At 41.5% G+C, this 19,378-nt stretch overlaps 1 protein-coding gene across 4 annotated transcripts in view; it reads left to right on the top strand.

Annotated features, from left to right (window-relative positions):
• The first annotated feature begins 2,467 nt into the window (after positions 1-2,467).
• Positions 2,468-19,378, top strand: part of DAW1 (dynein assembly factor with WD repeats 1) — a 70,754-nt gene continuing 53,843 nt past the window's right edge. For 2 of the 4 annotated variants that reach the window (XM_036074300.2, XM_036074302.2), the window contains exon 1: positions 2,468-2,838. In XM_036074300.2, coding sequence (XP_035930193.2) covers positions 2,757-2,838 — 82 coding nt within the window. In that variant the 5' untranslated portion in view covers positions 2,468-2,756. The remainder of the gene's footprint in view (positions 2,839-19,378) is intronic. The other 2 variants (XM_036074311.2, XM_036074305.2) reach the window with 2 other exon arrangements.

A 19,378-nucleotide genomic window follows, 5' to 3' on the forward strand; every position in this document is an offset into this window, starting at 1 on the left:
TGCAAGAGTAGGACAAGGAACTTCTCAAAAGGAGCCCTTTGCCTAGCTGGATTCAACATTTTTTTTCTCAGTGGCTTTATTGTTTCTTATTCATCCACGTATCCAAACACAAGCGTGCGTGCGTGCACACACACACACACACACCTACACATAAACAAAAATTTTCAAAACCATTTGAGAGTTGATTGCAGATAAAATACCCCTTTATCTCTAAATAAATAAGTGTATTTTTTTTCTAAGAACAAGGACATTGTCTTATATAACCACAGTGCAATGATCAAAATCAGGAAACTTAATATTGATATAATATCAATATAATCTAAACCACAATGTCTCATCCAATTGTCCCAATCATGTCCTTTACAGCTAATTTTCTTCCTGGTTCAGGACTCAGGATCACTCAGTGCATTTAATTGTTCTATGTCTTTAGTGTCCTTTAATCTGAAGCAGTTTTCATTGTTTTTTTTTTTTTTCTTGACCTTGACAGTTATTTTGTACAATTACTTTAATTTGGGTTGTCCTCATGTTTCCTCATGATTAGAGACAGGTAATGCTTTGCAGGCAGGAATTCCAGAGAATTGCTGTGTTCTTGTCATTGGATTGTATTCGGAGGTGTATGAATGTCAGTTTGTCCCTACATTGGGGATGTTAACTTCGATTCCAATGGTTAAATGGTGTCTACTGGATTTCTCCATTGTAAGGTTACTATTTTTTCAAAGGCCTCATTTAAAATGTCATAAGCATAAACAGTAAATGGGTGAACAAAATCTACTAAAGCCTTCCTTATTTCTTTTTTTTTTTAAGATTTTATTTATTTTATTTGAGAGAGAGAGAGAGAGAGCTGGGGGAGGGGCAGAAGGAGAGGGAGAGAATATCAAGCCTACTTCATGATGAGCAGGAGCCCAAGGTGGGGCTCGATCCCATGACCCCGAGATCATGACCTGAGGGGAAACCAAGAGTCCAACACTTAACTGACTGAGCCACTCAGGAGCCCCAAGGCTTCCTTGTTTCTATAGATGACCTCTTTGCCCTTCCCCACTTAAACCTCTTCCAGAATCTTAATGATTAGGGGAGACTTTGAGCTAGAAGGAATCTTAGATTTCATCTGTTTTTCTGTTTCCCAAGTGTGGGATGCTATGATTTTTATGTCTTCCCATTTGTATTAGGCTTAATTGTTTCACACCGTAGCAGAGGCTCTCCCATTTCAGTGATTTCTCCAACCTTCTGAGTACATGAAGTAGAAAGGCTCAGTTGGGTGCTAGGCTGTCTTGAAAATTTCAAATAGTTGATTTTTCCTACTTTTTTTTTTTTTTTTTTTTAAGAAAGGGAAGGCCTTTGGCTCATAGTCTCTGGTAGGCAATAGTATAAGTTCATTCAATAGCATTTTAAAAATCATGCTTATTTTTACAGTTACCTGTTGCTCCTCATTGAAAATTGGGTAAAATTCTAATTTACAGGATTAACAATAATTTTCTTTCAAGTTCCCATTTAAAAACGTGAAGTAAAATAAGTGAGTCAATTTGGGGCGCCTGGGTGGCTCAGTCGTTAAGCGTCTGCCTTCGGCTCAGGTCATGATCCCAGGGTCCTGGGATCGAGCCCCGCATCGGGCTCCCTGCTCAGCGGGAAGCCTGCTTCTCCCTCTCCCACTCCCCCTGCTTGTGTTCCTGCTCTCTCTATCTCTCTCTCTGTCAAATAAATAAAATCTTAAAAAAAAAAAAAAATAAGTGAGTCAATTTGGAGAAATTGTAAGAACTCAAGGAAAACTTTTAGGTACAGGGGCATGGAAGCGATGAGTGGACGTGGCCCACAGTTGTGAAGACCACAGACGAAGTGCTTACCTTTGGGGAAATTCCGACTTTGGAATTTAGGCCAAAGCCCTTAAAGGAAATGGACACTCTGGCCCCACTGATTCTTCCCGGCCGCCCAGTCTTCCTCGTGGGAACTGGACTTGGCAGGCAAAGAACCGATTCTGGCAAGAAACAGGCCACAGAAATGTCCGGAAAGCCTTAAACCCTGGGTGGACAGTACCGCGTGGGCTCCAGGGGGCAGGCTTCTGACACACCTGCCTTCCCATCCCGCCTCCGCGGCTCGCTAGCTGGGCAGAGGCGGTTGTCTCACTTTTTCTGATTCTGGGGGGTCCCATCCGTGAGAGGGGGCGGGAAGAAATGGTGCACATCTCAAACCTCTGGTAGTCTCCACAGCTGCAGGGGTATAAGGCGCCAAGCGCAGCGGACCGCACAGCGTCAGGAAACGTAGCCGCTTACGTTGTGGTCCTAATTCTTTTGTGGGGACAGGGACAGGCCTGGAGGACAGGCAGGGAATGGTGACCCGGAGGGGATTTTTCTCCCGTCTCTCCTCCTTGGAGACTCAATGGGCCACAGTGGGCGCGGCCCGCACCTCGCCCTCCCCGGCCGCGCCTCGCCCCTTGTGAGGTCACCCTGATTGGGGACGCGAGGCCCCCGCCACCCCGTCCCTGCCCGGCCCAGGCACCGAAGGTGCAGAAGGAGCGAGGGTGGCAACGCTCTCTTCAGCCACGCGCCCTGGAGCCCCCGTCCGCCCCTGGGAACAAGCAGGCAGGTGCGGGCTCCGGCAGGGGCAGGGCGTGCTCCCTGGCCGCGCCTCGCCGGGCCGACGCCCCCCAACCCGCCCGGGGTCGCCCGCGCCGCAGACCGCACCCCGGAAGCCTGCACGCCCAGCAACGCGCCCCGGAAGCTCGCGCATGCGCGCCGAAGCCCCGCAGCTGTTTGGCCGTTTCCATGGCTACGAAGGGCGTTGACCGGGGGCCTGGAAAGGAGAAAATGAAGCTTAAGAGCCTCCTGCTCCGGTATTACCCGCCAGGTACCGGCCAGGCCGCCTCCGTCCTGGCGTGGGGTCCTGGGCTCTGGCTCTGGGAGGCTCCGCGGCGGCGGAGGGTGCGGGGACTCGAGGGGACGGCGGGGTCCCCTAGTGGGTGATCCATGTGGGGGGCAGGTAGCCGGGCGAGTCCCAACAGGGGCCCCTCACTCCTCTCACTCCTTCGGTTGCTGGACACTGTTGCTCGAAACATTCAAAATGATTTTTAAAAGCGTTCTTTAAACGTTGAAGTTGCTGAGTTATAATACTTTTCTGGCTACTTAGGAATGTGGCAGATGGGGAGGGAGGGGCGGTGATCAGTGATGTCCCAAGAGATTGGTTTCCGGAAGGGACGACACTGACAAGGAGCACATTGCTTTTTATTTTAAACATAGCAGAATGATCACGTCAAGATGTGTTGAGTATGAAAAGTAAAATGCATATGCAACAAAGTATATTAATTGCGTGTCCGCATTCCAGACCATGCATATCAGTTGACCCACACGTTTTTTGAGGGCCACCAGGCGCTCTGTGCCCCGGGGCTTCCAGCTTGAAGGTCACAGTCCTTGATTCCAACGAGTTAAGGAATTTCAAAATACGCCGACAGAACGCTATAGTTTTAGAGTGGGACAAACTTGTCTAGTTGTCTTGTTTCACAGGTGAGGACTTGGTCACCTTTGAAGAATGAGTGAAGCCCACTGGTCACCCAGCTCATTAGGTACAGAAATAAGGGCAGAACTCTTGGGTCCAATTCAGAACTCACTTTAAAAATAAGAGTAGGGGCGCCTGGGTGGCTCAGTGGGTTAAGTGTCTGCCTTGGGCTCAGGTCATGGTCCCAGGGTCCTGGGATGGAGCCCCTGGTGGGGCTCCCTGCTCAGTGGGGAGCCTTGCTTCTCCCTCTCCCTCTGCTTGCCGCTCACCCTGCTTGTGCTCTGTCTCTCAAATAAATTTTAAAAATCTTTTAAAAATAAATAAAAATAAGAATATAAAATAAAAAAGTCTGCAAAACTTTTTTTAAATTTTAATATATATATATATATATATATATATATATATATATATATATATAATTTTTTTGGCAGAGAGAGACACAGCAAGAGAGGGAACACAAGCAGGGGGTCGGGAGAGGGAGAAGCAGACTTTCTGCCGAGCAGGGAGCCCGATGCGGGGCTCAATCCCAGGACCCTGGGATCATGACCTGAGCCGAAGGCAGACGCTTAACGACTGAGCCACCCAGGCACCCCAAAGTCTGCAAAACTTGCCACAAAGCAGTAGATGACCAAATATCCTTGCCAGATGAGAAGTTTGGGCTTCCCTGCAAGGGTAAGCCTGGCAGCAACTCTCACCAATGTGAAGTGAACATTTGTAGTAAAATTATAACTCATTTTCTCCCTCTTAGAATCACAGTTAAAATAACATGAAAAGGCTCTAGATGTGAGAGGTAGCACGTAGGAAATTGTAAATAGATTGTTCTCTGGAAGCATTCACAACTTTACTTTGGCTGTGCTTGGTATAGGCTCGTGCTGGTTCCCATTGACTGATATGTGAATGACTTGCTTTCATTCATCCCTTTGTTGTGGAGTGTAGGTTAGGAAGATGAGCTCTGGGATCATAATAACTGGCTCTCACCATGTACAAATTTTGTAACTTGGTCAATTTGTTTCTATCCATTAAGGTGTTTTGATCATCAGGTCACATGGTGATAATAACACCCATCTTGCCCGTCTACTGACTCTTTGCAGCTACTCTCCCATTTATCTCTTTCCCTTCAGAGCAAACCTCCTTGGAAGAACAGTGTCCCCATTTCTCTTCTCTCTTCTGTCTTGGACTCACTCCTATCCTGTTTTCACCCTCATGGCCCCACTGAAACTGCACTCTTCAAGATCCTCAGTGACCTCCAACATCACTCAGCCCACTGGCCGCCTCTCTGTCCTTCCTTTCTTGACCTGACAGCAACATTTGATGCATTTGACTACTTCGTCCCTTGGCTCCCAGGACACACTGGTTTTTAATCCTGCTTTATTGTCACTCCTTCTTCGTCCATCTTGTTGGCTTCTCTTCCTTCTGATCTTAATGTTGGAGCTCTGTCCTTGGACTTCTCTATCTATACTCATCAGTTAGGTGATCTCATCCATTCTCCAGGTTTAATAACCTGAGGGAGTAGTCCTGAGAACCTACCTCATGGCCTGCCTGATTGTTCATTTGGATGTGCAATGTGCATCTCATACGGGGCATCCTATGGTCTCTCTCCTCTCAGTCAATGGCAGCTCCATTCCTCCATCTGCCTGAGCCAAAACCTTGGACTCATCCTTTTCTCCCATCTTACATACTCCACATTTGGTCCAGTAACAAATCCTGCCAGCTCACCTTTAAAATATATACAGGATTCAGCAGCTTTACCCCACAGCAATGGCTACCATGCTTTCTATTGCTAAAGCTTCCACCCTTGCCCCACTTCTGTATATTTTCATCACAGCAGCAGGATGAGTGCTAGCACATAAATCTGATCATGTCACTCTTATGCTTGAGCTCTCCAATGGCTTTGCATTTTACTTAAAATAAAAGGGCCATGATCTCCAAGGCCTTAATCTCCAAGGCCCTACAGGATCTTCCCTGCTTTTGCCTCTGACTTCACCCTGCTTCCCCTCCAGCAACACTACTCTTCTTGGTGTTCCATGGATGGGCTGGGTATGCCCCCACTCAGGGTCTCTGCACTTGCTACTCTTTTTGCTTGGAGTAATCTTCCCTGGACATCTGCATAAGCCAGCATTCTCACGTGTTTTTGGCTCTGTCCTTAAAAGTAAGTAAAGTGAGTAAGTTGAAGCCTCCCTTTCTAGAATTTCTACAATTTCCAACTTCTCCTCAAGATATTTCATAACATCCTCCGCTGCTTTGTTTTTTCCTAGCATTACCTCAGTTCAATGCACCACAATTTTACTTACTTATTTTGCTTAGTCACCCGACTTAGAATAAAATCTTCATGAGGTCCTGGACTTTGTCTATTTTGTTTACTACCGCATCTCTAGCACTTAGAGTAGAGAGTGGTCAATAAAGAGGCACTCACATATTTGTTGGATAAATGAATGAGTTTAATGAGATGATGTGTGTTGAGTAGGATGCCTCGAGCTCCTCCTGAAATAGGAATAGGTCAGACAGATGATTGGTAAGATTCGCTCCAGCTCTGAAAGTCCAGGGTTCCAACAACAATCTCACATTCAATAAGGCTTTAGACTTACACTTGCAACTATTGCCTTAATGATTATCTTATAATGAAGTCATAGCACTTAGCATGTTAGACACTTAATTTCTGAATTCCAGTCTTTGGTGAGCCATACGTTATATGCACATTTCCAAGGTACTACTGAATAGCAGGTGGGTGTTGAAATAACATTATCAAGTAGGAAAAAAAATCACTCACCACTGAATCATTCTTGTGTTACCTTTATCCCTTCTGCAATTTCGTTTAATCTCTTAATCCAGAGATTTCAGTCCTCCTACTTTCTTTTGAGTAACACATATGTCAGGAGCATTCCATTGCTGGCATCCATGGAATTGTCCCTCTCCCTCCTAAAGGTACATAGCAGTAATATGGCTAATCGAGCATGGGCATTCTCTTTTTATCTCACTCATTAATTCATAAGCTCTTCACTTTGTGAAGAGTGGGTGTTGCATACGTGCTTTTCAACTGACTCAGGCATGACTGTCTTTGTCTTTTACTTCTTGTGTGTAGGCCCCTAGTTTTTTGGGCCATGAGAAGGAGATAATAAACATTAATTAGACTAGTTAATATTCTGAGCACTTTAAAGGTCTCTGTTGGTTGAAGGTGATCGGAGTGAGGAACACTCACATCTTTTGAATCTTAGTACATTGCAGAATTTTGGGGGGGGGACAGTTTCTTACTTAAGTGTTTTTGGAATCATGCCTAATGCACAAAAATTCACAACCAGGGGCAGATGGAGAACATTAAGATACTATGGGAAACAATCCCTGAAGAACAACATGTGCTCCTGGGAGCATCTTTGTCTGTTTTCTTCTTGTATTCTTCACTGTGCATGACTCAGCCTGTGGCTCATACTGCAGCTCAGTGGTCATGGGAAGGGTGAGCATTTGACCTTGATGTTTTGTAACAGTGGAACAGTCCAATGCACAGGTTTCAGATTTTGCACTTTGTTTTCTAGGTCCATTTGTATAGTAACCCAACTAATTTTTAGTAGTCAACTTTAAAGACTTTTAACATTTTTTATTTTATAAGAAACAAGATAGTAGTGAAAAAAAGAATGCAGTATTTTGTGAATTTGCCAAAATTATTTAGTGCATTTCCTTAGGATATTAAATTATGGTGTGTGGGCTGTCAAGTGCTAATTCTTTCCAACCTTTCTCTGAGTTACAAATTAGGATTATATTATTTACTCATTGTTTACATCATTTATTTACTCAACTATATTGAATGCCTACTTTCCTCAAGAATAAACAGTGCATATTGAGTACTCATACATGATGCAAAATACTTAAAATTACAGAACAGGAAAGAAGCAGTCCTTAATTATAGTGATGCCTTAAGCTGATAGAAACTTTGCATGATATTTGAGTTTTTAAATAACCTTATGGGGATCTTGATCTTGATCTTCAGGAGTTTATATGCTAATAATGTTAATCTTTATCATTTTTCTTCCTTTTTCTCCATGTTCTAATTTTTCTCTTACTTTTTTTTTCCTATCATAAGAGTAGTAGTTACTTTTTTTTTTTTTTTTTTTTAAAGATTTTTTATTTATTTATCTGAGAGAGAATGGGAGACAGAGAGCATGAGAGGGGGAGGATCAGAGGGAGAAGCAGACTCCCCGCTGAGCAGGGAGTCCGATGCGGGACTCGATCCCGGGACTCCAGGATCATGACCTGAGCCGAAGGCAGTCGCTTAACCAACTGAGCCACCCAGGCGCCCAAGAGTAGTAGTTACTTTTAACAAAATTCTAAAAAATACATAAAGGGATAGCTAAGATCATGCTCGACGCACTGAGGGTGTGATGGTTCTTTGAAGGGAGCCGCCTGACATATCTACCAATAGTGAGAATGCCCATTTCCTCAACCTAGCTAATATTTAGTATTATCAGTCTTTGCCATCTTTGCTATTCTGATGAGTAAAGATTATATCTCTTGTTGTATTTTGTATTTCTTTTTAATGGAGTTGGGAACATTTTATTTCAGTCTGTTTATTGACCATTGTCCCTCTCTGTTTGCAAACTGACCGTTCTTGCCTTTTGTCCATTTTCTCTTTAAAAATCATTTTTTAGACTTCTTTATATTAAGTTCTTTAAGCTTTGTATTTATAGTTGAATATGATTTTTTGCTGATTATCATTTTTCTTTAACTTTGTGAAATCTTCTCCTGTGTAGAAGCTTCAAACTTATTTCAGACAAATGCATCATTTTTTTTCTTTTTTAGGTGTTGAGTTTCACATCATGCTTAAAAAGCCAATTACTTACACTAAGATGTAAATATGTTCTATTATTTTGACTGTTCTATATTTTGTTTTTAATATTAAAATCTCTAATCAATCTAGAATGTATTTTTGTATATTGTATAGTAGCAATCCAGTTTTATGAATTTTTCCAAAATCCAACTGATTATTACATCATTATTTATTGCATAATTTATTCTTTCCCCATTAATTTAAAATATTACCTTCAGTTTATTTTTAAACTCCCATATATAGGTGATTCTATTATATTGATTTTATATCTAATTTTGTTTCAGAATCACACTTTATTGTTTTAGAGTTTGTTGTAATATATGGTGAATTTTCAAATTCCAAAAAATAAAGTCATTATAATTACTTTAATTCATAGATTGATTTGACATGTTTATAATATTACACTTTCCCATCTAGAAATGTGTGTCTCCATTTATCACAATTTTCCTTTTTGTTCAATAGTACAGCTAGGCCTTGCACATTTCTTGTTAATTTTATATTTAGGTGTTCAATGCAATTATAGATGTGATCTTTCCTTTACTTGAATCTTCCCTTGTCAGTGTATCTAATTCTTATCTACTTCTGATCTTAGCTTTTTGTATTCTATTTATTTTTTCTAAACCCACTTAAATCCTTCCTAGAACACGCAGCATATAAATAGGTTTTTGAGAAGATTTTTACAATGTTATAACATCCATATTTTATTGAAAAGGTTAATGTGGAACAAGAAGCCGATTTTTACTCTAAGAAAATAACAGTATTTACAATGGCTGGCTCTCCACTGATCCTTTCTTTTTTCTTTGTAAGTTTGCTTCTTAGACTGGAGTCTGGTTTCAAGTCTTTGATATGAAAAGGTCACTTCTTGGGGAAAAGAAACAAAATAAAACTATCCCGAACTAGCCTTTTAGTTAGAGTTGTTTGCCTGCTGTGTCCTGGTGTTCTGGTCATTAAAAGCATATGGAATGATTTTTCTTTTTTTTTTTTGTTTCTTTTTGTTTCTTTTTTTTTTTTTTAATTTTATTATGTTATGTTAGTCACCATACAATACATCATTCATTTTTGATGTGGTGATCCACGATCCATTGTTTTTGTATAACACCCAGTGCTCCATGCAGTACGTGCCCTCCTTAATACCCATCACCGGGTTAACCCATCCCCCCTGCCCCCTCCCCTCTAAAACCCTGTTTGTTTCTCAGAGTCCATAGTCTCTCATGGTTCACCTCTCCCTCCAATTCCCCCCCTTCATTTTTCCCTTCCTTCTCCTAACGTCCTCCAGGCTATTCTTTATGTTCCACAAATGAGTGAAACCATATGATAATTGACTTTCTCTGCTTGACTTATTTCACTTAGCATAATCTCCTCCAGTCCCATCCATGTTGATGTAAAAGTTGGGTATTCATTCTTTCTGTATTATATATATGGACCACATCTTCTTTATCCATTCATCTGTTGAAGGGCATCTCGGCTCTTTCCACAGTTTGGCTATTGAGGACATTGCTGCTATGAACACTGGGGTGCATATGGCCCTTCTTTTCACTACATCTGTGTCTTTGGGGTAAATACCCAGGAGTGCAATTGCTGGGTCATAGGATAGCTCTATTTTTAAATTTCTGAGGAACCTCCACATTGTTTTCCAAAGTGGCTGTACCAACTTGCATTCCCACCAACAGCGTAAGAGGGTTCCCCTTTCTCCACAACTTCTCCAACATTTGTTGTTTCTTTCCCTGTCCATTTTTGCCATTCTAACTGGTGTAAGGTGGTATCTCAATGTGGTTTTGATTTGGATTTCCCTGATGGCTAATGATGATGAACATTTTTTCATGTGTCTGTTAGCCATTTGTATGTCTTCTTCAGAGAAGTGTCTTTTCATATCTTCTACCCATTTTTTGACTTGATATTTGTTTTTTGGGTGTTGAGTTTGAGAAGTTCTTTATAGATCTTGGATACCAGCCCTTTATCTGTAGTGTCATTTGCAAATATCTTCTCCCATTCTGTGGGTTGCCTCTTTGTTGTGTTGACTGTTTCTTTTGCTGTGCAGAAGCTTTTTATCTTGATGAAGTGCCAAAAGTTCATTTTTGCTTTTGTTTCACTAGCTTTTGGAGATGTATCTTGAAAGAAGTTGCTGTGGGCGATGTCAAAGAGGTTACTGCCTGTTCTCTTCTAGGATTTTGATGGATTCCTGTCTCACATTGAGGTCTTTCATCCACTTTGAGTTTATCTTTGTGAATGGTGTTAGAGAATGGTCGACTTTCATTCTTCTGTATATAGCTGTCCAATTTTCCCAGCACTATTTATTGAAGAGGCTGTCTTTTTTCCATTGCATGTTTTTTCCTGCTTTGTCAAAGATTATTTGACCATAGAGTTGAGGGTCCATATCTGGGTTCTCTATTCTGTTCCATTGGTCTATATGTCTGTTTTTGTGCCAGTACCATGCTGTCTTGGTGATCACGGCTTTGTAATATAGCTTGAAATGGGGCAACGTGATGCCCCAGCTTTGTTTTTCTTTTTTGACATTTCCTTGGCGATTCGGGGTCTTTTCTGATTCCATACAAATTTTAGGATTGTTTGTTCCAGCACTTTGAAAAATGTCTTTGGAATTTTGATCGGGATGGCATTGAAGGTATAGATTGCTCTGGGTAGCATAGACATTTTAACAATGTTTATTCTTCCAATCCATGAGCATGGAATATTTTTCCATCTTTTTGTGTCTTCTTCAATTTCTTTCATGAGTATTCTGTAGTTCCTAGAGTATAGATCCTTTACCTCTTTGGTTAGGTTTATTCCGAGGTATCTTATGGTTTTTGGTGCTATTGTAAATGGTATTGTTTCTCTAATTTCTCTTTCTATAGTTGCGTTGTTAGTGTATAAGAAAGCAACTGATTTCTGTGCATTGATTTTGTATCCTGCCACATTACTGAATTGCTGGATGAGTTCTAGTAATTTGGGGGTGGAGTCTTTTGGGTTTTCCACATAAAGTATCATGTCGTCTGTGAAAAGAGAGAGTTTGACTTCTTCTTTGCCAATTTGAATACCTTTTATTTCTTTTTGTTGTCTGATTGCTATTGCTAGGACTTCTAGTACTATGTTGAACAATAGTGGCGAGAGTGGGCATCCTTGACGTGTTTCTGATCTTAAGGGAAAGGCTCTCAGCTTTTCCCCATTGAGGATGGTATTCACTGTGGGTTTTTCATAGATGGATTTTATGAACTTGAGGAATGTTCCCTCTATCCCTATACTCTGAAGAGTTTTAATCAGGAAAGGATGTTGGGTTTTGTCAAATGCTTTTTCTGCATCAATTGAGAGGACCATATGGTTCTTCTCTCTCCTCTTATTAATGTGTTCTATCACATTGATTGATTTGTGACTGTTGAACTACCTTGCATCCCAGGGATAAATCCCACTTGGTCGTGGTAGATGATCCTTTTAATGTCTTGTTGGGTCCTATTCGCTAGGATTTTGTTGAGGATTTTGGAATCCATATTCATCAGGGATATCGGTCTGAAATTCTCCTTTTTGTTGGGGTCTTTGCCTGGTTTGGGGATTAAGGTAATGCTGGCCTCATAGAATGAGTTTAGAAGTTTTCCTTCTCTTTCTATTTTTTGAAACAGCTTCAGTAGAATAGGTATTATTTCTTCTTTGAATGTTTGGTAGAATTCCCCAGGGAATCCGTCAGGCCCTGGACTCTTGTTTTTTGGGAGCTTTTTGATCACTGCTTCAATCTCGTTACTGGTTATTGGCCTATTCAGGTTGTCAATTTCTTCCTGTTTCAGTCTTGGCAGCTTATAGGTTTCCAGGAAGGCCTCCATTTCATCCAGATTGCTCAGTTTATTGGCATATAGTTGTTGATAATAATTCCTAATAATTGTTTCTATTTCCTTGATGTTAGTCGTGATCTCTCCCCTTTCATTCATAATTTTATTAATTTGGGTTCTTTCTCTTTTCTTTTGGATAAGTCTGGCCAGTGGTTTATCGATCTTATTAATTCTTTCAAAGAACCAACTTCTAGTTTCTTTGATCTGATCTACTGTGTTTCTGGTTTCTAATTCATTGATTTCTGCTCTAATTTTAATTATTTCTCTTTTAACGCGTGGCTTAGGCATCGTTTGTTGCTTTTTCTCTAATTCTTTAAGGTGTAGAGTTAGTTGGTGAATTCAGGATTTTTCTATTTTTTTGAGTGAGGCTTGGATGGCTATGTATTTCCCCCTTAGGACCGCCTTTGCAGTATCCCATAGGTTTTGGAACGATGTGTTTTCGTTCTCATTGATTTCCATGAATTGTTTAAGTTCTTCTTTGATTTCCTGGTTGACCCAAACATTCTTGAGCAGAGTGGTCTTTAGCTTCCAAGTGTTTGAATTTCTGCCAAATTTTTTCTTGTGATTGAGTTCCAGTTTTAAAGCATTGTGGTCTGAGAATATGCAGGGAATAATCTCAATCTTTTGGTATCAGTTGAGACCTGATTTGTGACCCAGTATGTGGTCTATTCTGGAGAAAGTTCCATGTGCGCTCGAGAAGAATGAGTATTCTGTTGTTTTAGGGTGGAATGTTCTGTAAATATCTATGAGGTCCATCTGGTCCAGTGTATCATTCAAAGCTCTTGTTTCCTTGTTGATTTTCTGCTTAGATGATCTGTCCATTGCTGAGAGTGGAGTATTGAGGTCTCCTACAATTAACGTATTGTTATCAATATGACTCTTTATTTTGGTTAACAGTTGGCTTATGTAGATGGCTGCTCCCATGTTGGGGGCATAGATATTTACACTTGTTAGATCTTGTGGGATAGACCCTTTAAGAATGATATAGTGTCCTTCTGTGTCTCTAATTACAGACTTTAGTTTAAAATCTAATTTGTCTGATATAAGAATTGCTACCCCAGCTTTCTTTTGAGGTCCGCTGGCATGGAAGATGGATCTCCATCCCTTCACTTTCAGTCTGGATGTATCTTTAGGTTCAAAATGAGTCTCTTGTAGGCAGCATATGGATGGGTCCTGTCTTTTTATCCAATCTGCAACCCTGTGCCGTTTTATGGGAGCATTTAGGCCATTCACGTTGAGAGTGATTATTGAAAGATATGAATTAATTGTCATCATGTTGCCTGTGAAGACGTTGCTTTTATAGATTGTCCCTGTAAATTTCTGTTGTATATCACTCTTAGGGTCTTTCTCCTTTTATAGAACCCCCCTTAATATTTCTTGCAGGGCTGGCTTAGTGGTCAGATATTCTTTCAGTTTCTGCCAGTCATGGAAGCTCTGCATCTCTCCATCCATTCTAAATGACAGCCTTGCCGGATAAAGTATTCTTGGCTGCATGTTCTTCTCATTTAGTACCCTGAATATGTCTTGCCAGCCCTTTCTGGCTTGCCAGGTCTCTGTGGATAGGTCTGACGTTATTCTGATGTTCCTCCCTCTGTACGTAAGGAATCTCTTCCCCTTAACTGCCCTTAAGATGGTTTCCTTGGTTCTAAGATTTGCAAGTTTTACTATTACATGCCGGGGTGTTGGCCTGTTTTCCTTGATCTTGGGAGGGGTCCTCTCTGCCTCTAGGATGTGAATGTCTGTTTCATTCCCCGGATTAGGGAAGTTCTCAGCTACGATTTGCTCAAATATATCTTCTAGTCCTCTCTCTCCACTCCCTCTGGGATTCCAATTATTCTGACATTGGAACGCTTCATGGTGTCACTTATTTCTCTGATTCTATTTTCATGGATTCTGAGTTGTTTTTCCCTGGCCTCCTCTTTTCCCTTTTTATCTATTATATTGTCTTCCAGGTCACTTATTCGTTCTTCTGCCTCACTTACCCTAGCTGTTAGATTATCTAGATTGGATTGGATCTCGTTGATAGCATTTTTAAGTTCTGCCAATTCAGCTTTCATTTCTGCCCTTAGAGACTCTATGTTGCCATTAATTGATTTCTCCATTCTAGCCATTGTCTTCACAATTGCTAGCCTGAATTCCATCTCCAATATCTTGGTTAAATCTGCACCCATTTTTAAATCTGCCGCATAAGTCATAATCTCTGAGTCTTTTCTATTTTGGGGGTTCCTCCTAGTCATTCTGTTGATGGGTGCTTGAGAGAATGTATAGAGTCCAAATTATTGACCAGAACCCAAGCAAGATGCACCTGTTTTCTTGGGACCTTAGGGTTGCTGGCCTCTTGTTTTCCCAGCCTGTCTTCTGGGGGAGGGGTCTGCCGTGCTGTTGCTCAGGCAACCCTGTTTGGGTGGAGTTGCCCTGCCCCCCTGTGGCGGGGTATGGGCTCAGCGGGAATCAGTTTTGGGGGCTTTTGTTCTCTGGCGGCTTTCCCTGGTGGCTTTCCGCGTCTCTTCCGTGAGTCAGAGCAGAAGAGACCGTTTCCAACCCTCTGCCTCAGAGCAGAGAGATCACAGTCTGTTCTTCAGTGAGCTCTCCAGGCCACACTGTCTCCATTTCTGTCCGTGCTGCTATAAACTGCAGCGGCCTGGGTTGTGCGCCCCTCCGCATTGCCCCCAGTCCTGCCTCCAGGTCAGGGCACGTCTCTGCCCTTTGTGCTTCTAAAACTGCCAGCTGTTCCCAGTTCACCTGCGTGACCCTGCCACTCTGGGTTTCCACCCTGGGGGCTGCCCTAAAGTCCTTTCCCCGCCGCTACCGGTCTCCAAGTCTGTGCCCCATCCCCAGCATGTGAGGCTGTCCCTCACCGGTGGTGTAGGATCCCCACGGACAGGCTCCCTTCCGCTGCCGTTTATCCTCTGATATCTGCCCGCAGAATCAGGGCTCCCTGCTTCATACCTCAAAACCACCCACCTGCGATATTCTGCTTGTAGAGATCCAGATCTTCTTACATCTCAGGCTCGTTTCGTGGGTGCTCAGAGTGGTCTTGTAGATATCCAGCTCAATTCCGGGGACCAGTAGAAATAGGGTCCCCTACTCCTCTGCCATCTTTCCTTCTGGAATGATTTTTCAGTTCTAAAATGTTATGCTTCATTACACAACAGCTGCTTGGGTTCACCTACTTAGGTTGTGCCAAATCCGTGCAGTGCGACTGTGTTGAGATGAATTCCTCCCAAGATTGTAGCTGTGCAGTCGGGTGAGTGGTGATGTCTGACACTGGGAAACAAACTCTGTAGGAGAAGTAGGATTGAGGGGGAAGATCCTGGACTTGTTTGAGGTACAGGTGAGATATCCACACGTCTGGAACTCAGAGGTCTAGATGGGAGATTACAACTGTAATCTGTAATTGTTGGCATACTGATGGTAATCAAAGCCGTGGGTACGGGTGAATTTATACAGAGAAAAAAATGTAAAGAGAGAGTTCCTAGACCCGAACCCTAACCTAAATCACTATTTAAAGGTCAGGTCTAAGAGGAGGAATCAGTAAAGGAGAATGAAAAGTAACAAAGTAGAGAAAAAAGACAAGAGAGATTTCATAAAAACCTATGGAGAATCGTATTTGAAGAAGGAAGGAGTTGGTCATGGTGTTGATTATCTCTGAAAGTCCATGTGCCATAAATATAAGGACTGTCAATTGCATTAAGCAATCTGGAGACACTCATCCAGTCATCTGTCAGTTAGCTTGTATTCAACAAGCACTGTTTGAACAGTTCCTGTGCACCAAATTTCATGGTAGACACTAGGGATAAAGAGAAGACAGGCCCAGGAGTGCATCGTCTAGTGAGTCAGATGTGGAGAGGACAGAAAACAGAAAGATCATAAAGACAACGGGGAGGGGCAGTCACCACTGAGGGAGAAATGAAAGCCAGAGAGGGGAAGGTGTAAATCCATTTGACAGTGTTGTTTGTACTTGAAGTTGGCTAAATCATGGGCTTACTGTGCATAAATCATCATGACTCATTCCTAGGAGGGTCTTCCTGGGAGTATAAAGAAGCATATGGTTTCAAAGATGTTAAAATCTCACTGGGGAAAGAAGGCATAGAGGCAATTTATGTAATACAAGGTGACTATGTGTCACAAGGCAATATTTGATTACTCATTAGATAATAAGAACTACTTAATGAGTTTCTAGATGCCAGGTGCTTTATATACATATTATTTCAACCAGCAAAATGAAGATATTATCTGCAAATGAGAAGACTGAGATTTAAAGAGATTACTGTAACATGAAATAAGTTAGGACTTGAGCTGGAACTCAAACCTGGATCTGTTTGATGCCGCGTGCATGCCTTTTCAACTCAGCCACATTCTATCTCAATGGTTCAGTGCTTTGGAAAGTAAATACAGTGTTTTGGATGGAATTTCTTATTTTCTCTTGATCTAAAAGGCTTCTGGAATCACATCTGTTATATCAAATTTATGGAGTTAGGGCAGTGATTCTCAAATTGTAGGAGGACCCTTGGGGGCTCTTGTGTCTTTTCAGTGGGGCCTCAAGGCCAAATCTCTTTCCATAATAGCAGATACCATTTGGATTTCTCATGGTGTTGACATTTGCACTACTGGTTACAAAAGCCCTGGGAAGTGAAATCTCTGGAAACTTGCTCCACATCAGGCGGTAGCAACAAACTTTCATAGTGGTCATTGTATTTCTCACTGACACAAATTGGTGATAGGAAGAAACCCCCTCAGTTTCACTTAGGAATGCCCTTGATGAAGCAGTAAAACTTACTAATGTAGTCAAATACTGACCTAAGAGTACTTGCATTCCGGCTGATGAAATAGAAAGCTCTCATTAAGCCCTTCTGCTGCACAGTGATGTTTGATAGTTGTTTTGAGGAAAACACTTGTGCGGTCATGTGAGCTGAGAGATGAACCAGCCATTTTCTTCACGAAACACCCGTTTTATGTGAAAGACTGAAAAACAAATGTGGCTTTCAGACTTGGACATTTGGAAGACATTTTGTTTGGAAACGAGAAAAGTGAGCCTGGAACTTTCAAGCCAAACTGTCAGCATTTCTTGCCAGTGATAGAATTTGAGCTTTCAAGCAAAAATTAGAATTTCAGAAAACTTGTATCTACTGTCATGAGCTGGGCAGCTTACTGACACTGAAAGAGTTTTCTGATGATAGATATTGGTAGTGACATTAACAAATGTGATTTTTGGGGGGATATTGTATGATGATATATGCCAACATTTAGAAGGTGTGCATAACTCAGTAAACGAATAATTTTCGGATGTCTGGTGCATGATGTATAAACCATACATGAATAAAAGATCCTTTGAGTGTGAGATAGACCAATGGATTTTAATGTAACAGAGTATGAAGAGTTAACTGATGTGGTTTCGGATTCTATATTGCAACCAATCTTTATGAATTACCACTTGTTAAGCTTTTTTTAAAAAAGATTTTATTTATCTTATTTTTTATATTATTTATCTTATTTATTATCTTTTTAAAAAGATTTTATTTATTTATTTATTTATTTATTTATTTATTTATTTATCTACAGAGACACCACAAGAGAGGGAACACAAGCAGGGGGAGTGGGAGAGGGAGAAGCAGGCCTCCCTCCGAGCAGGGATCCCAACGTGGGGCTCAATCCCAGGACCCTAGGATCATGACCTGAGCCGAAGGCAGATGCTCAATGACTGAGCCACCCAGGCACCCCACCACTTGTTAAGCTTTAATATAGTATTAAAGAAGATTATCCATGATTACTTGGAAATGCAATTAAAATAATTTCTCATTTTCCAACTACATATCTGTGTATGACCAGATTTTTTTTCCATATACTTCATCTGAAACACTGGTAGGAACAATTTGAATGTAGAAGCAGAGATGAGAATCCAGCTGTCTTTCATTAAGCCAGATATCAAAGAAATTTGCAAAAGTGTAAAATGATGCTACTCTTCTTGGTTATTTCTATAAAATATGTTATTTACATGAGCATGCTATGACTTTATTATTGTTATTTTAGAAGTTTAATAAATAATTTAAAAATTTCTCGATTTTAATACGTAAAATATTACAAAAACAAAAACTCTTTGGTGTCCTTAATAATTTAAAGAGTGTAAAGTGGTCTTAAGGCCAAAACTTTTGAGATCCAATGGCCCATATTTATAGAGGTAGTACAATAAAGTGGGTAAGAGGCTCTGTTCAGGTTTTTTTTTTTCCCCAGTAAATTATCTCTCTGTTTTTCAGAATGAATATATTCTATTGAACTGTCTTCAAGTTCACTGACTCTATCCTTTGTCATCTCCATTCTTCTACTGAGCCTACTCAACAAGTTTTTCATTTTGCCCATTGAACTTTCCAGTTCTATAATTCCCTTTTAGTTTGTTTAAAAAACTTTTATTTTTCTGAGATTTTTTTATTTTTTCATTTGTTTCAAGTGAATTTGTGAATGGCTGCTAAAGTATTTTTGACATCCCCTTTAAAATCCTTGTCACATAATTCCAGCATCTGATTCACCACCATATCTGTGTTTGTTGATTGTCTTTCTCTGGTTCTTGGTGTGATGGGTGATTTTTTTATTGTATACTGGGTATTTTGATCTATTGATTGTCTTTTCCTGTTTATTGTATCCTGGACATTTTGGTTCTTATGTTAGGAGACTCTTGATCCTGTCTGAATCTACTTTGACAGGCCTGTCACCATGTTTAGATTTAGCATAGAGGTTCTGGTCTACATTGTGGGCTTTAGTTTCAATGGCAGCTTAGTTTCATGAGCCCTTGCAATGTTTTTCTGGTCTGCTTCGTTTTTCTGATGCTGTTAAGTCTCCTGCTCAGTTCCAGCTGGTGCCACCTGCAAAGTGGAAGGTACTTCCCAGTATGCCTGCTCTCACTGAGTGACCTTCTGGGGGGAGGGGGGCACAGGGGACAAGACTCTAGGCCTGGTGACACCACTGGTTGAAAGGCAGGAAGACACTGCTTCGGTGCTTGATTGTGGAGTGGGGTCTGGGATATCCCAGGACTTCATTGCTGCCCCTTTTGCGGGTGGATGAGGCTGCCCACCAATGGCTTGGGTGAGGAATGGGGACTGAGTGATCCTGGGACTTCCCTGTGGCTTCTGTAGACAGATTAGATGGCCCCCTGGGGCCCTAGCTGAGGGTCTTGAGGAGGCCTGGGTCTTTGTTGCCAGGCTGGTGCAGGCAGATCAGATTACTGCTGGGGCCCAATTTTGCAGGGGGACTGGGACAGCCCAGAGCTTCCTTC

The sequence above is a fragment of the Halichoerus grypus genome, chromosome 4, assembly GCF_964656455.1.
Source record: "Halichoerus grypus chromosome 4, mHalGry1.hap1.1, whole genome shotgun sequence".
Taxonomy (NCBI): domain Eukaryota; kingdom Metazoa; phylum Chordata; class Mammalia; order Carnivora; family Phocidae; genus Halichoerus; species Halichoerus grypus.